The 19,194-nt window shown below is 33.7% G+C and overlaps 2 protein-coding genes across 4 annotated transcripts; one reads left to right on the top strand and one right to left on the bottom strand.

Annotated features, from left to right (window-relative positions):
* Nucleotides 1-5,171: 5,171 nt before the first annotated feature.
* On the bottom strand, nucleotides 5,172-8,871 carry LOC134261585 (uncharacterized). Of its 2 annotated transcripts, none has more exons than XM_062744013.1 (2): nucleotides 8,664-8,871; nucleotides 5,172-8,278 (listed from the first exon to the last, which is right to left on the bottom strand). In XM_062744013.1, the coding sequence occupies exon 2, from the start codon at nucleotides 7,685-7,687 to the stop codon at nucleotides 5,831-5,833; it is 1,857 nt and encodes a 618-aa protein (XP_062599997.1). In that variant the 5' UTR covers nucleotides 7,688-8,278; nucleotides 8,664-8,871; the 3' UTR covers nucleotides 5,172-5,830. The 2 variants fall into 2 exon arrangements, with proteins under 2 accessions (XP_062599997.1, XP_062599998.1); XM_062744014.1 differs by having other exon boundaries at nucleotides 8,603-8,706.
* A 597-nt stretch (nucleotides 8,872-9,468) lies between these two features.
* On the top strand, nucleotides 9,469-14,271 carry LOC134261586 (actin-binding protein WASF1-like). Of its 2 annotated transcripts, none has more exons than XM_062744016.1 (6): nucleotides 9,469-9,546; nucleotides 11,161-11,872; nucleotides 12,027-12,130; nucleotides 12,296-12,775; nucleotides 13,064-13,292; nucleotides 13,429-14,271. In XM_062744016.1, exons 3-5 carry the CDS (start codon nucleotides 12,095-12,097, stop codon nucleotides 13,097-13,099), a joined length of 552 nt encoding a protein of 183 aa, XP_062600000.1. In that variant the 5' UTR covers nucleotides 9,469-9,546; nucleotides 11,161-11,872; nucleotides 12,027-12,094; the 3' UTR covers nucleotides 13,100-13,292; nucleotides 13,429-14,271. The 2 variants fall into 2 exon arrangements, with proteins under 2 accessions (XP_062600000.1, XP_062599999.1); XM_062744015.1 differs by lacking the exon at nucleotides 9,469-9,546 and adding an exon at nucleotides 9,858-10,264.
* The last annotated feature ends 4,923 nt before the right edge of the window (nucleotides 14,272-19,194 follow it).

The raw sequence follows: 19,194 nt of genomic DNA, 5'->3' as shown, positions 1-19,194 counted from the left end.
AATCCAGGAGGAGTGAAAGTCATTTTTAATATATTCAGTAAAAAATATCTAAAATACCGGGAACGCCCAAGCCTCTTTCTTGTTCCCGCCCCAACATTTCCATATGGTACGTTACAGACAGAAAATTGCTGGAAAAACAGCATCATCTTCGCAGTTATCACAAGTTTTAATAAAACATAGCTCAAAAGTCTATCTCATATAAAGCTAATTGTTCCTCACTATGCAACACAATACAGTAGGATTCCGTTTTTGTCCCCTGCCCCCAATGAAAGTGGAGGATATTAATTTTAATTTGTCTGTCCGATGTCCGTCTAGCTGTCCATCCGCTCGTCTGAATTTCTGTCTGTCTGTAACATTTTCGTTTTCGCGCGATACATCAAGAACATTTTGAACTTCGCAATGAAATACGGCATACTCTATTGCCAAGAATAGAAGTATATAGTTCTGAAGTCAAAATGTCAAATGTCACATAATATATCCATATTGAATAAATTCTGTCTGTTTCTTTTCCGCTCAAAATCTCAACAACCCTTTGAGCATTTACCATGAAACCTAACATAAAAACTCATTGTGGCCTAAGAAGACCCATATTGAGATTAAAAGGTCAAGGTTCCAGGTCGTAAATCTATACATTCTGTCTCTGTGTAACACTCTCCTTTCCGGACGATATCTCAAGAAGCTTTTGAGCTTGAGCAATGACATTGTGTATCTGTCCATATCGCCTCTCAAAGTAACACGCCCCATTTCAAAAAATATTACTATAATTAAAAGTAGTTTGGTATATTTTTTTCAGCACAGGGGCATGAGGAGAGTTATTACGTACAATACAGATTGTCCGCGGATTTTATTTTCTTATGATTCCAATCTTCATTTTATTTATTTATTACCTATGTTTTGATTGGACGAGAATACGTTTTAGAAAAAGTTTACACATCGATGAATTTTTTTAATCAGAACTACTTTCTTGACGAAGCTTTTGGGCTATCGTATAAACAATGAAAGCAGTTATTTCTGATCTTTTTAGCTAAATATTGAATACAGAAACCTCAAATTTAATTAAATAAAATAAAACTGGTGACAAACAGGACTGAGAGGCGGGAATATTATGTTTATGTCACTGTCGGATCACGAGTGTGAATTTTAAAAAAATCGCTGATCATGCTGTCATTTTCTCGACGTTCCATATCAGCTCAGTTGGTATCTCTGTGATAGGGAAAAGAAACGTACCTCAGACTCTTGCCTTATCAGCATCAAATTCTTATATTTACATTCTACAGCTCCTATACTCTCCTTAAATCTTTGAACGAACCAGAGCAAATCGCGTCGAGGACGTCTTTTTTTTTTCTTTTTTGTAATATAAACAGTACAGAAAGTTCCAATATATTTATGAACGGATGTAGAGGAAGGCGTCTCTGGAAGTAAGTTTCCCCTTGAGTTCTTAAAAGCAGATAGTTAATGCCCCCCTCCATGCCACACATACACACAAAAAAAAACCCAACAAACCCTGGCAATAAAACAGAAAGCCATATATATGGATACAGGTTTTCTACAATTGTTTTTTTAAATCATATTTGGAGACTCAGGCTGTTACCGCTTTTTAAAAAAAAATTAGTCTTGCTTATCAAAATCATTTCTGAGCCAGTATCTTCTTTTCTGGGTGTGTCCCCCTTTTTTTTAATAGAAAAATGCATTATTTTTTTCAAATTCAATTTAATTTGTTCCGCATTATCATCGATTTCCATTAATCAATAATAATAATAATAACTAGATGAGATCTCGTTGCGAGCAACGAGTAGGTCTTCCGTTGAATTTTTTGATAAGATGAGATGTGATTTTGACTGCGATATTCGTTAAAAGAGAATGACATTAAGTTTTCCTTCATTTCTTTTTAAGTTTTTGATTTTTATCACGATATTCTGAACATGTTTTGTTCAATATGGCTTATAAAAATACTCCCTCTTTTCGAGATATAAAGCATCAAAGATATAGCATTTTGGCCCCTTGCAACCACTTATTACGTAACATATGATCAAAACTTTATAATGTATTGTTGCAAATCATTAAGATGAATATCTTTGCTTCTCATAATGGATACTTATAAAAAAAACATTGATCATGAAAGAGTTGAAGATAAAATACTTTTGACCCCTCTAAGTCCCTAATCTAGGTAGTCAGCCCTTTTTTCTTGATATCAAATGAAAGGTCTTGTGATTTTGAAGATTTTTGTTCAACACTTATACAGAGATTTCTATTCGTTGTCGAGATAGGCTAAATAAAAATATTTTAGGGTCACTCCTACAAGTCCTCAACGGGGCCGTTTTACAAAAATTCAAAGTATGCATATTGCTGAGAACATTATTCTTGCCATCTTTTGTTCAATATTGCTTATCAAAATAATCTCCCTTTTCGAGATATAAAGCATCAAAGATTTGACATTCTGGCCCCTTGTGACCCCTAATTACATAACATATGAACAAAAGTGTATCATATATTGTTGCAAATCTTTAAGATAAATACTTTTGCTTCAGTAATGTATAACAGAATATTGATTATTAGAGAGTTATAGATAAAAGACTTTTGGCCCATTTGAGCCCCTAATTTGAGGGGTCAGCCCAATTTTCTTGATATCAAACGAAAAGTCTTGTGATTTCAAAGACTTTTTGTTCTACAACTATTCAGAGATTTCTTTTCGTTTAGGAGTGCTTCATATAGATATTTAGGGGCCATATCTACAAGTTCTTTATGGGGCCATTTTATAAAAATTCAAAGTATGCATATTGTTTGGATCATTATTCTGACCATGTTCATTTATTTTATTATACCATTTGTTCAATATTGCTTATCAAAATTTTCCCCCTTTTCGAGATATGAAGCGTCAAAGAATTAGCATTCTGCTCCCTCGTGACCCCTAATTACGTAACATATGACCAAAATATTATAATATATTGTTGCAAATTGTTAATATGAACAACTTTGCTTTGTAATGTATCACAAAATATTGATCATTAAAGAGCTAAAGATAAAAGACCTCTGGCCCCTCTGCGTCCCTAATTTGATGAGTCAGCCCCATTTTCTTCATATCATGTAATAGTTCTTGTAATTCTGCACAACTTTTGTTCAATATGTCTTAACAAATTATAAAGAGATAAGAAGATATGAATGATTTAATTTCTATTGATGGAACGTAATATTTTTGTAAATATCGGGGTCTTTGAAGGTCGCAGATAGTGTGCACGGACCAAGGTTAAAATGGTATAAATTCTGATATAAAGTGTTGGGATTAAAATGATTATTTTTTGTATAAAACAAGTCAAAAATTAATAAAATTTTATGTAACACAAATAAAGAGGCTATAATCATTTTATGATATCTTAAGTATCGCTTACTATATAGACAACGAAAATACTAAAAGAAAACCCTAACAAGTACGTGTCAAAACTCAACAGAAAAAGCGACGTCGGCCGTCCGCACGGGGCAGCGTCCGATTAAAACAAATATGTTTTATAACGGTTGAAACGGCGTAAGAGACAAAATATTTGTTAAAACAACTCACAATTATTGAAATATATTTAGTGCATCGATTTGTATATACGATTTTTCAACGGTGTGTAGAAAAACGAAGACACTACAAGAATTTAAAAACACCTGTAATTTGCTGAAAATGGAGATTTCTATTCATGACGTTGTCATAAATCTAGCGCAGCGTTGGAATGGGCTGTGCAGTTTGAGTATACAAACTGTTTATTTAGATAACGCTCGTAAATTTTTGTGCATTGTTTTGAATTTTAAAAATTATATAAATTATAATGTATACATAAAGATTATTGCTAGCACTTCGAAGTGCGTTGCGCCATAAAAAAAGAAATGTAGTGTGTGTTCATGAACATGTGCCAAGTCAAAATACAAATGTTTGACGTTTATAATGAAATTAGCGTAACGTCAGACTGGTCCGTGTACACAATCTGCGATCTCTGAAGACTCCGATTTTTAGAAAAATATTGAGATTCATCAATAAAGAAATAAATCATTCTGACTTATTTTTTCATGAGAAATATTTTGATATACAATAGATGCATATAGAACCATTCATTATAACAAAACTGTCATTGTCCACGAACTTTTTGGACAACCCTCGTATTTATTTACAGTAAGCTGTTTATAAACAGTAAGCCAATCAAGTTTATCAAAAAGGGGTCTTGAGGGTGCATCAGGGGGAGCATCAAAAATATACCTTGCAGCACGTTTTTGATGTTTATGAACTCTGTCAATATTTGATCTGGACGTATTTCCCCAAATTGTTAGGCAATAATCAGTGGTAGGCATGATGTATGCATTATAAAACAATTGACGTGTTTCAAGAGGCAGATATTTTTTTAATTCTACGGAGTCCAGAAATTTTACGTGACAGAGTTTTAAACACATGGTCGATATGTACATTGTATTGTAAAGAATTACCTAAATATACCCAAGAATTTTTTCATATGATACATTGTCTAATTTCTGGTTCGAAACGTATAAAGGAAAATCATGGTTTAAGAATTTTGATCTCTTCTGATGTGTACCTATTAACATACATTTAGTTTTTGAGGCATTAAGTATCATTTGAGTACACCATTTTTCTATACAAGCAATATCCACTGATAATGAATTTACTAAAGATTTGGAATCTTTGCCGGAAGCATGTAAAGTAGCATCATCGGCAAACAAATCTATGTTTAAATTTTTTATATAAAATGGATGTACAATCAAAACAGAAGAGGACCAAGTATAGACCCCTGTGGAACTCCTGCTGTGACTTGCTGATAAGACGATTCTTTGTTAGACAGATGGACACTTTGAAATTTGTCACTTGAATATGATCGAAACAAATGCAGTTATTTCATCAAAATTATAGCATTGTAATTAAATATCTCTGCAATTTCTTGTGTTTCCTCTGTTACATTATTATTTGTTCAAGTGCCGTCGGACTATAATTTTTGGTAGTAAAAGCTAATTTGTTTAATGCATCCCACATCTGGCGTGAATTTTTGTTTTGCTTCAAAGTTGATTTATAATAATTAACTTTTGCATTTTCAATTAGTGATGTTGCTTTATTTCGCCATAATCTGTAGTTTTCAAAGTCCTTATTTTTATGAAAGTTATTGCGCTTGTGCTGTGCTTCAAGAATACCTGTATGAAAATTTGAGGCGGATTCCGCCTGGAAATGAGACGGATTCTAGGCGTAATGTGTATTTTCCAGGCGTAATTGAGCAAGAGGCGGAATATTTTCAATTACGCCTCTAAAGTTACGCCTGGAAAATCAACAATTCCGCTTGGAATCTTGCAGGAATTTTACACAATTTGACGCCTCATTTTTTACGCCTGGAATTTAGCAGGAATTTTTGGACTTAGACTTTATACTTTCAGAGCAGAGAGGGAATTTTGGAACTTAGAAATTTTACCAGCAGGAATTCCTAGGCGTAACTGAACTTAGAAATTTTACCAGCAGGAATTCGTAGGCGTAACTGAACTTAGAAATTTTACCAGCAGGAATACCTAGGCGTGAATGAACTTAGAAATTTTTTCAGACACAAATATGACTTAACAATGCATTCACTTAATGCTAGCAAAAATAATATCAATATGTATACATGTATATACACTATTATAGTGTTTTATTTCCAGCAAACATGAAAAATGTTGATCATACTATTACAAAAGAAAAAGTTTTCTATTCATTTAACCAATAACATCATTATAATCATTTTTGAAAGTCATTTCAGTCACCTTCTAGTTTGTTAGGAAACCGACATACATAAAATGTGTTCAAATCATTGTCATCGCCATCAGTTTAAATTTCCAGAAACAAGCACCCTTCCTTAATTTTTTTAATGGGAACAAAAATACAATCATCAGTTTTTGTAACTTTCAGCACATGGGAGTTCTCAGAATAATGTACAGATTCAAGTTTCTCCATAAAAGCCAGAACTGTGGTCTGATCATGAACAATAGTAAAGAGAAAAAATCTTACACGACCAAAGCAAAAATAACTCCCATCCTTATACATCACAGTAGAATTATCACGTTTTATCATTCTTTCGTTTTGTAAACCATATACAATATGATTGAAAAAATCTATTCTTTTAAATGTTCTAAACTTCTCATTAACTGGAGCATAGCCAAGAAAATCACAAAGCTTTTTGTACTCATTCTCAACCAAAACTCTTAACTTAATTCCACCTAATACATACACTCCTTTTTCTATCATTTCTCCTCTTATTAACAAATTAGGAGATTCAATGGAATTGAACAATTTCTCTAGTTTTGATCCTTCAACAGTACTTTCTACAAATTTCTGCTTTAACTCAGGGAGTTTTTGTACAAAAGATATACCTGTGACAATTTGACTGTCAATGTTTTGTGTGCCTTGTATCATCTTTAAAAGAAAACCATTTTTGTCTTCGAAAGAAAAACAACTATGGGTGTACAGAGGTCCTAAAACACGCACACTATCTGCTAAATGTACAAGTTGATGAATGTTAAGCGTCATAAAACATTTTTCATATAAATATTCAAAATCTGCACAAAAATTGAAAAGCAATGCTTCAGCCTCTGATACTTCTTCTTCAGTACTACCTTGTTTTAAAAGAATATGAATACCATTTACAAAGTTTAAAAAATGACTAAATCTTAGGTTGTCTAAAATGCCAAATAAAACAGGTGCTCCAAAGTACAACAGAAATGAACGATATTCAGAAGCTTTCCAGTATTTTAAATCATTTTCAATGGAACGAGGTAATCTAGATATATCTAAAGTTGGTTTTAAGTTTCTCAATCTGTTATCAACTTCTTGGACATGTTCATGAAAACTAAAGTTTTTTGATTTAAATTCAGATGAAAACCAAAGACGCAACAACAATTTTTGCACACCCAAAAGAACCCCATGCATGTAATCAATAGCTATTCCGCAAACAATATTGAATCTGGGGAAAAATGTAACCCAAGAAGGTCCTTTCACTCCATTTACACTGAAACCAGTTCTTCTGTGTTCTAAATTGTCCATGGCTTGCTGTGCATCACGATGGACATCATTAACTGTTCTTTCAGGACCTTTTGGGTGCTCTGGTTGATATGGAAACACATGTGTGTGTCCTTTACCACGCTTTGAAGTTTCGCCCTTTTGCAAGCATTTCCAACAGGAGTATGATCCATTATACTGTACACCATTGCACACCAAGCTACGAGCAGGAAGATCAGCTGTACCGCATAAGAGATATCCACTGCAAGTAAAATTTCCTCGAAATGGAGAAAAACATTGAATTCCTTCATGAAGCTTCTTAAAACAATCCAAGAATGGTGATAAATAAGTCCCCATGACTGGTTTATTTCGACCAAACCAGAGTCCTGCCATTAACATGTTTTCTTTAAACATCCGCAATTTGAAGGGCAGTTCATTTATCACCAAAAATAATGGCCACACAGAAACCTTACTACTTTTAAATACTGGTGCACCATCAGTGTTAAAGGTGAATGAAATATTTTCCTGTTTTGATAATGGTCCATCGTTTTCACAGTATGATTTGTAGAGCTGTCCATCATATATATCCTCATATCTCCCTTGAATATTTTGCCTTTGAAACCTATGTTCAAGTTTCTCATAGAATCCTTTCTGAGAAAACAAGTTTTTCACTTGGCTGTCAACAGGCATTTCCAAAAAATACTCAAATTCACTTTCATTTTAATTTTTACCACATCCACTATATGGGCATTTTATCTCGGTGCTAGACTTTAAGTATCCATTACAATGTGGACAATAAAAATGCTTAATTAGTGGGTTTTTTAAATTCTTGAAAAACTTTTTGTAGTCATGTAGACTTGTGCAAAGTGTATGGCCATTGGGTAAAACATATGAGAAAATGTTCAGTAACTGCAAAATGCCGTCACTACTGATGTTGTGTTTCATGCAGAATGATGAAAACAAGAGCATAAATGTTCCAAGTGTGATAGAGGCATCTGGATAAAGAAGCTGGTCATCATCTGTTTCATTTTCAATGTACTCCTTCTCTTGAAAACTTTCATCAAATTAAAGTTCAGCATCAGAATTAGCCATTAAATCTGTACAGTTCCAAAATTCTTCCTCCCAGAAGTCATCAACAGCATCTTCAAAGTTTTCTTCATTGTCCTCAATTTCTGGAAGGATTTCATGTTCAAACACTATATTTGAACCTTGTTCAAGTTTTTCCGTTTCCACTACCTCTTCATTGCTGTTTACTATGACATCAGGCTCCTTAAAATCTTCCTATAAAAACAGAAACAAAAATATATAATTCCTAGTAAGTAAAAATATCCTAAAAGCAAGTCCAGCGATGCATTTTGGCAATATGTAAATACGGAGGAAATTCGAATTTTATTACTTTACAACATTCTTGAAAGAATATTATCATGATTATGATCCACGTAAGAGATTATCTTATTCGGGGTATTGCAACATGTTGGCTAAGATTTAGCAACAATTTAATTTGAAATACATTTCATTAGATTTAGGATTTAAATATTTTCATGCATTATGTTATTTTTGCACAACATAAAACTTTGCATTCTCTTTTTTTTTAATTACGCTCACCTAATTCTGATTTTTGTACATAATGCATTGCACAGCCATACACGATAATATTAATACTTACTAAATATAAGTCGTATACCATGGTATACGTCTGTGATATGCATGGATCAGTAGTAAACAGTAAAAATTCGAACTAAACAGGAAGTAGAATTCTAACATCCAAAAAAAATACGTCTGAAGATCCGGATTTTTTTCATATCGCTTTTTTTTTTTCCCAATCATTTTGTAAATTATTATAAAATGTACCTGAGTTTTTGAAGCTGTTGATATCGGTTGTGGGTTATATTGGTCACATTCTAAGACACCCGTTGAGTAATGATGCGTATCTTCAGCATGAGTTTCAACAGACGTTATGAGATTTATACATGTATTTCCTTCATCACTCAGTGGATTTGACGCTACAAAAGGCTCTTTTTCAACCGGTTCGCTTTCCCAACGTTTATATGGTCCTCTCCGCTTCTGATTTTTTTTCGGCCCCATTGCGAAAAAAAACTCCTGCCAGAGTTCACAAGATCTGCGTTGACCCCCTGTTGACTATGTTGACTGGGGATCAGTTTGGGAAATCGTAAAACAATTTCCAGTGCTCTTTATCTTGTATGGAAATAAATTCCCCAATATGAATCCTAAATGAGCCTCTTGCACACCAGGGATGCGGCGTGTTATTTGATACCACAATGGTCAGTTTCCGAGCATCGTTATCAGTTTAGCCACACCGTCCATACTTGCAAGATACTCAGAAGCTGCTGACCACTTCGAAATCATGGATATGTACGCCTGTATTTTTTTCACAGAAGATGCAAGCTTGAGTGTAGTTGGAAAAAACAACAAAAGTTTGAAAGTTATCAATGACGAGTGGGAGCCAAGGGGAAAAGTAGAGATGTTCTGGCCAGGGAAAAGCGCGGGGCAGCGGATTCTGTTTCATGGCACAATTGTTAAAATCGGTGGTAAGTCTTATAAATCATGTTACAATCAATTTTTTGAAATTTAAACTACTTTTTAAAAATGAAAAAAATATAAAAAAGATAGAATTTTTTATCAGTTAAAATTTTAATTGGAGAATAGACCTATAACTTGATGGGGAAAATTTTTTGAATTTCTGAATCACGTGACAGGAACTGGCGCGCCATGCGCCCTTTGTTCTAGGTGTGCGGAATATAAACGTGCGCCTCTGTTTACTTTATAAACTCGTTCGGGGGGGGGGTACTATAGTTATAGTATCTCACTTGCAGAAATAACACTCCTATTATTATTTCCGTACTTTTTTTTTAGGGAAAATCAAAATTTGGGAGATTTAACTTTAAACCAACTTCTAAACGTGCCGATTGGGCATGCTTGGCATACTTTGCCCCTCCCCATCTCCACCTCGCTGCATCATAACTTAATTTAACTGATCTTATAATTAAAACAATTTAATGTTTAGTTTAAATTATTTGCACCGAAATGGTTCTACGCCTCTATTTCTTCACAAAATCCACCCCTTTGTTCTCGAATTCTCATTGGCTGTCCCAAAATAAAATCGATCAAGGTCAAAGATGGCGGACAAATATATGTAAACATGGTTTACAATAATTCAAGTTGTTTCGTTAACATACATGAAAAATGACCAAGATATTAATGGACTATTCATTAATTATGTATCTTGTGTAACATCAGGTGAACGAGGTAAGGAATGATAATGAAATTCTAGGCGTAATCATAAATGAAATCGTTAAATCGGTGCAAGTGCAGTGAGGCCCTACGTGGGTATCAGCATGGGTATACTGGCATCTTCCTATTCAACCACTTGAAGAAAATATAGTACTAGTGAGTCACTTGGAACTTTTAATCAATAATATTTTTTTTTCATTAAATAGGGTACGACCGTAGAACATATATCATTTTAACAAAAGAACACTATCTACATAATACTCTTCTTTGGTTTAACATATTGAATATAATATTTTAAATAAAATTTGTATGTTTACTTTATTTAAGGAGTTATTTCAATTTAAGGTTATGGTTTATCGTTTGATCCCAATCTAATTTAACTTGAACATGTTGCAATGTCTCATTGTGAGTGTGAAAAATATAATTTAATATTTGATAAAATTTAAATGCTACATGTAGTTTTTAGTAAGAATTAAGAAAGTCTGAAACAAAATAGTAATCAAGAATTGGGTATTAGTAATCTTTAATGTGTTGAATTATGGATGCTATTTTCTTGTCAAAATATTGCTAAAAACAAAATATTTGAACCAAATATTGCAATATAAGTTTATAATAATGTTGATTCAAGTTGTACATACATAAATAAAAATTTAATTGCATTAAATATAACATAATTTTTCAAGTGTATTCTAAAGTACTCTATCCAGTAGTACTCTAGCGCACTCTGTTAAGTAGTACGTACCCTCCGTATATATTGAAAAAAAAATATAATATATGACAGAATAATTTGCCCAACTTTTCTTACATTTTGGTAATAATAATGAAATTTAAGAATACTTCTTTCTAAATTGAAGTCAACTTCACATAAAACTTACACACTGTGTACATAATCAGTTGATTTACCCTTTCAGATGAAGATACTTTGAATGTGTTTGCCACCCAGGCACATGCCAAGTTTCTGAAAAAGGCCAAAGATGTAAGTTCTGTCCCAGAGGAACTTTTCACCTTCGAGGTATCCACCAGCAGTGCCAAGCATGATGTGAAGAGGAACAGACAAAAAAAAAACCAGAGGCTGAAAGAATCTGAAGAGCAGGAGGAAAGTTCTAACCCCAACACAAATTCAGGCAAAAAAACAAGAAAGGAAAGCACAGAGTCTGAGCAGAATGGCAGAGAAACAGATAAAGGATTGGAGGAGAATGAGAAGAAAGAAAAAGGTACCAAAAAAGATGAAAGCAAAGAAAGTTGAGGTTATACCTGAGAAGCTGAAATCCCTTTAGTCGGAATGTTCCTTGGCTTTCCAATTTACAAGTTCACATTCAACAGCACCACCCCTAGCACCAGTTGATCATACCCAGGAAACAGTGTCATCGTTCACTCAACCACTGGACAAAAACCAGGTTCCAACATCCCAACTCCAGCAATGTAAAGAAACTCCAACACAATCAATCCTGCCAGCCTCAACATATATACAGCCTCTAGAACCTATGAAGACTACACAACCGACAAGTGACATACCATTTCGGCAAACATGGGAAATGTGTAGCGATGCAATGAATTCCATTCAAAATGTACAAGGGTCGACATCACCTACAAATTTTCAGAGGACTTTTCCTGAAATACCTGGTAATATATCAATACATGTATACCAATGCATTTTAATCCTTGATAATTAAGATAAGAATAAACAAAAAGAAAAAAAAAATTCTAAGCAACTATAACTGAAAGAAGCATAATAATTTTGTACAAGTCTTTTCAATGTTTTAAAATTCCTTTTCAGTTCCTTCAGATTAGATAATTAGGGTTTTGGAAGGAATAGTAAGACCTGATGTGCAAAACTATTTGAGGATGCTCCTGCACCATATAGAGCTCTGTAAAGCAAAGGTAAGTAGGAGCAGTACTTCAGTTAATAACCAGGAGGACTCAAGTCAGTGAAGTCACTGTACTATACCTAATTCTTAGGGCTTTAAATGATTTTTTTATAAAACAACCTCAAAAAAGTTCAATTTACAGTGATTACAAATCATATGTTTAATTTTTTTGAAATAGGCCCCATGTGGAGACTTTCAAACAAGGCCTCAAGACAAGCTAGTCAATTGGAGTGATGCTCATCAAACTTCAAGTGTTCAACACGACTTTACAGCTGAATATCGACAAAACTTGGATTTTTTACCTTCTATGCCCACATCAACACTAGCTGCTGCAGATCATGGACAGATATACAGAAACCTTTCACACACTATGACACATGAAACCTTTACAGATTCACCATCAACCCTGCCTGCACCACCATCAACCCTGCCTGCACCACCATCAACCCTGCTAGCACCACCATCAACCCTGCCTGCACCACCATCACCATTGCCAGCACCTCCACCACTTCCACCACTATCACCCTCACCCTTACCATCATCACCTCTGTCAGTGCCATCCACTGAAAATCATAATGAGACCCTTCAAATGCCATCACCACCACCACCAGCACTGAGGCGTTTACCCAGGAAACACAAGGATGGACAAAAGGAAAAGGTACTTTTTATAAGAATCTTGTAGCCTTGAAACATTTGGTAGTTTTAAAGTTACTGTTTATAAGACTGCACTTGGACATTAAAGTTTAAACTTTTCACATATTTGTATGATTTTGAAATATTTTCATCTCTATTTAGTTGTTTGTTTATTGAATTACTTTTTTATATGTTTCCAACATTCAGAATATCTATTTTGTGCATGTTTTAATAACCAAACTTTTCATTGAATGCAACTATATTTACAGAGTTTTTACGATATCTAAATAAATAATTTAAATTATTTTTCCAGATCAAGCTTATTGAGGGAAAAAAACACAGAAGTTGACCCAGACGGCATGAGGATGGCTACATCAACTGCAAGAAAGTCAAAGAGGCCAAGATACACTTTATGTTACAAACTCCTGGCAGAGATTTTTTCTTTGCAGACTCTGGCCAGTTCTCGTGGCCAGGGGATCGGAAAAAACACCAAAGTAGACCCAAGGCTGTCCTTGATCCCAACACAATCAGTGATCTTAAAAGTAAGGAAAACATTCTTTCTCCAATTGTTAAAAATATGCTATTGCAAAATTTACAAAAGCATTTTAGAGTATCTAATATTAAAAGACAAATTGATCCTTTAAGTTAAGTAATTTTAAACTGATCCTTCTTTTTCAGATTATGTTTTTCTATGGTGCAAGAAAAATGGCTTCATTGTACCATCAGAAGCAACACTGAAGGACGCCATAACAGAAAGGATCAGTTATGCAAGGAAACAGCTAAGGCCAAAAACAAAATAAATGTGACAAACGTTTAAATGCATGAACATGTATGGAGAAAATTTCAACTTTTCAATGCAAATGAGGAATTTTAAGTGTGACTCCGACTTCAATGTTTAAATGTATAATGAAAATTTCCACATTTTAATACAAATGTTGTAACTTGAATGTGACTCTTTGAATGGTTAACTTAAATGGGAATCTGACTTGAATGTTTAAATGTAGGAGAGAAATTTTCACATTTTAACACATATGTTGAAACTTAAATGTGATTCTGAATTGAATGTTAAAATGTAAGAAGGAAACTTTTACTTTTCAATACAAATGTAGAAACTTAATCTGCTGTTTACTGTATTGTTTTTTAAATATGATTGATCTTGTGTGATTCTCTAGGGATGAAAGTTTGCAGAAATTCAGGTGTTAAAATGAACTTTATACCAGGCATAAAAATAAGGCGGAATTTAGACGTGAAGTAGGCGTAAATTTGTAGTGAAATCCAGGCGTAAATGTAAGGCGTAAATAGAGGCGGAATACAGACGTAAAATTTTTTGCTTTGAATCATACTTTCATGGAGGCGTCACTAATTTGCATATTACGCCTCCAGAGGCGTCGCAAATTTACATTTTTCGCCTCAAATTCCTGCCCATTTCCTCTTGGATTACGTCTAAGTTACGCCCGGAACTTATGCATTGCCTTATATGCATTGCCAAGAAATGACGCCCGGAATTTCTCAGAAATTCCTCCTCCTTTACGCCCCATTTCCAGGCGTAACATTTCGTACAGGTTTCTTGTGTTAACGATTTTGGTCTTGCATCATACTTCACTTTTTTAGATTTTATTTTTGCATGTTTGTCTAGTACAGCATTAAAAAGTGAAAAAAAAATTATTTAAGGCATCATTTGGATTAGAGAGTGAATCCAAGGATTGAAAATTAACTTTTTTCCAGGTCTGAGAGAAAGTTTATTTCATTAAACTTCTTGACGTCTCTATATGTTATCTCCGCGTGTTTCTACTTCTTAACATAATCATGTAATTTTCTTGTAAAACAAATAAGATAGTGGTCAGAGATTGCAATTGGCGGTACTACAGATTCACATATGTTCTCAGATAGGTTAGTATATACATGATCAATTAGGGTTGAAGAGACATTTGTTATTCTCGTGGGCACATTAATTATCTGTGAAAAGTCATATTCTTCAAAAGCAGAGGTCCAGTATCTTGGGGGGTCTTTCATCAGATCAATATTAAAATCACCTGTTAAAATAACTTTAGCATCGTCACAGCGGGATGCACAATTTATCTCCCGTGTCAGACTTTCTACCCAGCAGGTGGTAACAGACGTGGGCCTATATGCGGTACAATAAAAAATTGGTTTTGAATTTGGGATGTTAATTTCAAGCCATATTGTTTCTATGTCACCTATTTCAAAATCATTGCGACGTTTGTAATACAAATTATTTGAGATATATACAATTATTCCTCCTCCTGATTTCCCTAATCTATCTCTTCTCTCAAAATTAAATCCATCAATATCTTATTCACAAGTGTCTGTCTGTTCATTCAAAATAGTTTCACAGATAACGAATACATCAATAGAATGATAGCCTGATAAAAGAAGCTTAAGCTGGTCAATTTTAAGCAAGATGTGACATATATTTAGATTCCCAAATCGAAGACCTTTTTTTATGAGTCCAAAATTAAATGAACTTGAATTTTTCTTCTGTGGTTTCTCATTGATTTCAGGATTTAGTAAGTTAGAAGTTCCCTTTGATGAACTGGTAGTTTAGGATGTAGATTTATGAATTTTCCTAGGAGATACATTTTTTATAGAACAATTTACATCCTTTTCATTATTTTAACGTGTATAGGATTTAAAACCTTGACTTGATCTAAGTAATATATTAGTATTGTGTGAGTTACAGAGATATGAGCATTTACATGATATTTCACCACATTCACCACAAAGATTATCTAAAAAACATTAAAGGAGCTTGATTTCAAGAAAAATGGTTTTTCGGGAATTTCCTCTTTGTCGAATTCCTAATAGGAACAGTGATTTGCCTTATGTCCTGAAGAGTTGCGGATCCAGCGATCAAGTTTACATCCATGCCTACAATTCCGTGAGGACTGGCCATTTTCGCCGCAATAATAACACACATTCACATTTCCATTTTGTGTACCATTCTGACGGCGGGCTTTGATGACCGTAATGTGCGCATTTTAGGAATTCAGTAGTGTAGATGTTCCCTTGTCGGATATGTGAATCCCATCTTTCCAGAACATACCTGATGACTTTAACTTATCTTGTAGAGAGATTATGTTGACACTATATTCCTAACAGACAAATCTTATCATTTCATTCATGTGGGTAACATCAGCATCACGTCGTGGTGGTATCTTCGATATGAATATTTCGGTATTTGGAGACCTCCTCAGGATTTCGAGCACAATTTCAGTGAGATGACATTCACTGGTTTCCAATTCCCTGTCGTTGGCAGCATCATTTCCCCCGGCAAGTACGATTATTTACTGAAAGGACGAAAGGTCGGATTTTTAAATCCAGCTTTGGTAAACAGTAGATCATTGTTAAGAATGGTCACAATGTCGTCGAATTTATCTTCCTCATAGTTCAGTGTCACTGCTTATTGAATCTTACTTGTATGAAATCTGGCACATGAACATCAAGGAATGGATCTTCATCCTTAAGTAAAGAATTTGAATTTCCTTGTGAAAAAGAAAGTCCAAAGGTATCCAGAATAGATTTAGATAAATTTGTATTTTCATTCAAATTGATTGACTCCATTATTAATCATATTCACAAGCACAGGTAATTATTTATAAGGAGGAGCATTGTAAAACACGTCTGGTCACCCCGAGATAGTTCATCTGTTTTGTGTAATAAACTGTTATATAACAGAGCTACTTGTGTACAATAATCTTCGCTAACCAAGGGTTTACTCTCCGCATTAACCCTTGGCAAAAGACAGGATTGTTTACGTCACGTGATCTCGATTCTATTAGGTACGCACAGATTGCGTCATCGATAGAAATAAAGACACATGTTTAAAATTTAAATCAAAGTTGTTGTTTTTTTTTTCAAGAATAATTAAGAAGCAATAAATGAGTTATGTTTATTTATTATTTATAGTACAGATCTGAAGCTTCAATATAGATTCTTAAGCACATATTTAGAAGATATTGGATGACATCATAGCTATCAATATTATTGCATGTTATCTTAAAGGTACTTGGACACAGATTTGAAGTTAATATTTTCTCATTTTTTCTGTATAATACCACGAATTATATATTCTAATAGCATTTCACACAAAAATTAATTAAAAATCATATTTCATTGAAAAGTTATTAAAACTTCAAATTATTTGGCGGGTTTGATTGACACATCCTTGCACTTTCACGATTTTTAACCTTATTCTTAATCCGTAGGAAAAGTGGCAATCTTGTTGTGTATCAATGAGAAATATTAAAACATTTATGCAGAAAAATAATTTTATTCAGAGTAGAAATGTTAGAAAGCAAAACACCTTCACAAGTATCGTCATTTCGAACTTAGAGATGCGTACAGAGTTTAGCAAATCGAGCACACTCGTGTTATGTACACAGTTTTTGTAAACAGGACTCAAGTTCTGTTATTGTTTATATTTAGAATTCACCGGGTGCGTTCAATCGTCACAGTCTGCTTACCACAACTGCACGGACTGACAATATATTGCGTGTTTGTTTTGCTTTCGAACGTGTCTACTCTGAATTTTCTGGATTATAATATTAATATTTTTCATTTATACAAAACGAGATTGCCACTTTTCCTAAGGATTAAGAATAAAATTAAATTATTGGGAGTGTAAGGTTATGTCAATCAAAACCGCCGAAAAATTTGAAAGGAGTATATATGATAAGAGCCAATTTTGGCCCCCAAAAAATCAATATTTTAGAAACACATTCAAATATGTTTAATTGATATTTATTTTGTAGAAGAGATTATATTAGAAATATTTCCAATATATTTTTCACATTTATATGCACTCACTACCTGTAAATGACATGAGAATTAATGCTATTTTTGCTATCTAACAAAAAAGCCAAAAATATGCCTTTTTCTTGATGTTTTTTCTTATGGAAAACATACAGCGCAGTGTAGAACGTACGTAATTTTTCTGTCACTAATTAGCATTGGATAGATACATCTTTGGTAAAAAATTTAAATCTTGTTCTAGGCTGCGCTCTATATTTTCTGGAAGAAAAACTGCTTGAAAATAAGCAGTTTTATACAAAATATGCTAAAATGGCGGGAAAATGTTATTTTTATGATGTCATATTTCTAAAATAACGACATTTTTATCAAAATGAAAATAGCCAAGAAAGGTCGCATATATAGCTGTACAAATTAAAACTATATATAAAGTACAATTAAGATATTCATTTTAAGGGGCCAATTGAGACACTTACCATATATCGCTCTTTCAATATCTTTTAAACGAAATTAGATTTTTAATTAATTTTTGTGTGAAATGCTATTAAAATATATAAGTTGTAATATTATAGAGAAAATAATAACTTCAAATCTGTGTCCAAGTACCTATTAGGAGCGTTGTATACTTGCGTTTTTCATTTCTGAGATTAAAGAGTCAAGAAGTTTCCCGAACGCAAATATTGTCATTTGCAAAAAAACAATTGCTGATTGGTTGACCGCATACACTTAGTCCCAATCAGAACTCGAGAAAAAAAGTTCTATCAACATCGTGTACCAAGGGTTCATGAGGAGAGTAGCGTATCAGAAACCCTTGCAATTGGATAGCGAAGATGGTGTACAATCTATTTAACAAAATTGAAAAAGAAGAGCGGAACTACATACGCTTCAGAAAAGCGTAGCAACATTTATTTAGATTCAGATTTATCGCTCGCTGGTCTGAAAATAATATTGCTTGTCGTTCATTCCAGTTTTTTTCAGACCATGGCGCGAGCTAAAGAACTGCTGACAATGTATATACATGACAAGTACATATTTCTTAAATTTCTGTATTTATATAACTGGATTATAATTAATTAGAAAAAAATAATGCAAAACATTTCTTGGCGTTGTTTATCCTACGTTGATAAAGACCCACGCCTTTCTCTCTCTCTCTCTCTCTCTCTCTCTCTCTCTCTCTCTCTCTCTCTCTTGGAAGGGAAAAGGAAGTCACACTTATAAAATTTCTTTAAATTTTTCCTATATGTTTCTCGTCGGCCTTTATCATCAATAGACACAACAGGTTAATTTGTATAATATTTATGGAATCATTGCCAAGCTAGTACACCCCTAATCTCCAGACTAGAAACTTAAGAAAGACTTTTATGCATGAAGGTTAACAATTTCGTCATGAGAGCCATGTTTGGAATGGAGATTTCAGTGAATATTTTTATGCTGGGATTTACCTGCCTAGACTTTTACCTATGTAGAAATAATAGTGACAGAGAGTCAAATAAACAACCAAATGAGCGAACGGAAGTGTGGTCTAGGTGAATAATTCTTGCTAAAGTCGGCCGAAGTTGTGGTCTTATCTCCAGACGTGAATTATGAGTGGCTGTCCAGAGATTCTGTGGGCGTCAGTCCAAATATCTACCCCAGCAGAATCTTATTAGAGATTAGTGCACCATTACACATGTT

Source organism: Saccostrea cucullata, unplaced genomic scaffold (genome assembly GCF_032062105.1).
Source record: "Saccostrea cucullata isolate Sc308-1 unplaced genomic scaffold, CSIRO_AGI_Scuc_v1 ctg17812, whole genome shotgun sequence".
NCBI classification, from domain to species: domain Eukaryota; kingdom Metazoa; phylum Mollusca; class Bivalvia; order Ostreida; family Ostreidae; genus Saccostrea; species Saccostrea cuccullata.
The sequence above is the reverse complement of the archived record's forward strand: the minus strand, read 5'-3'. Positions and strand labels throughout refer to the sequence as shown.

Coding starts and splice junctions, on each gene's coding strand:
- LOC134261585 (XM_062744013.1), bottom strand. CDS start 7,687: ATGCCTGTTGACAGCCAAGTGAAAAACTTGTTTTCTCAGAAAGGATTC.
- LOC134261586 (XM_062744016.1), top strand. CDS start 12,095: ATGCTCCTGCACCATATAGAGCTCTGTAAAGCAAAG. Junction 12,131..12,295: donor TAGAGCTCTGTAAAGCAAAG/GTAAGTAGGAGC, acceptor TTTTTGAAATAG/GCCCCATGTGGAGACTTTCA. Junction 12,776..13,063: donor AGGATGGACAAAAGGAAAAG/GTACTTTTTATA, acceptor TTATTTTTCCAG/ATCAAGCTTATTGAGGGAAA.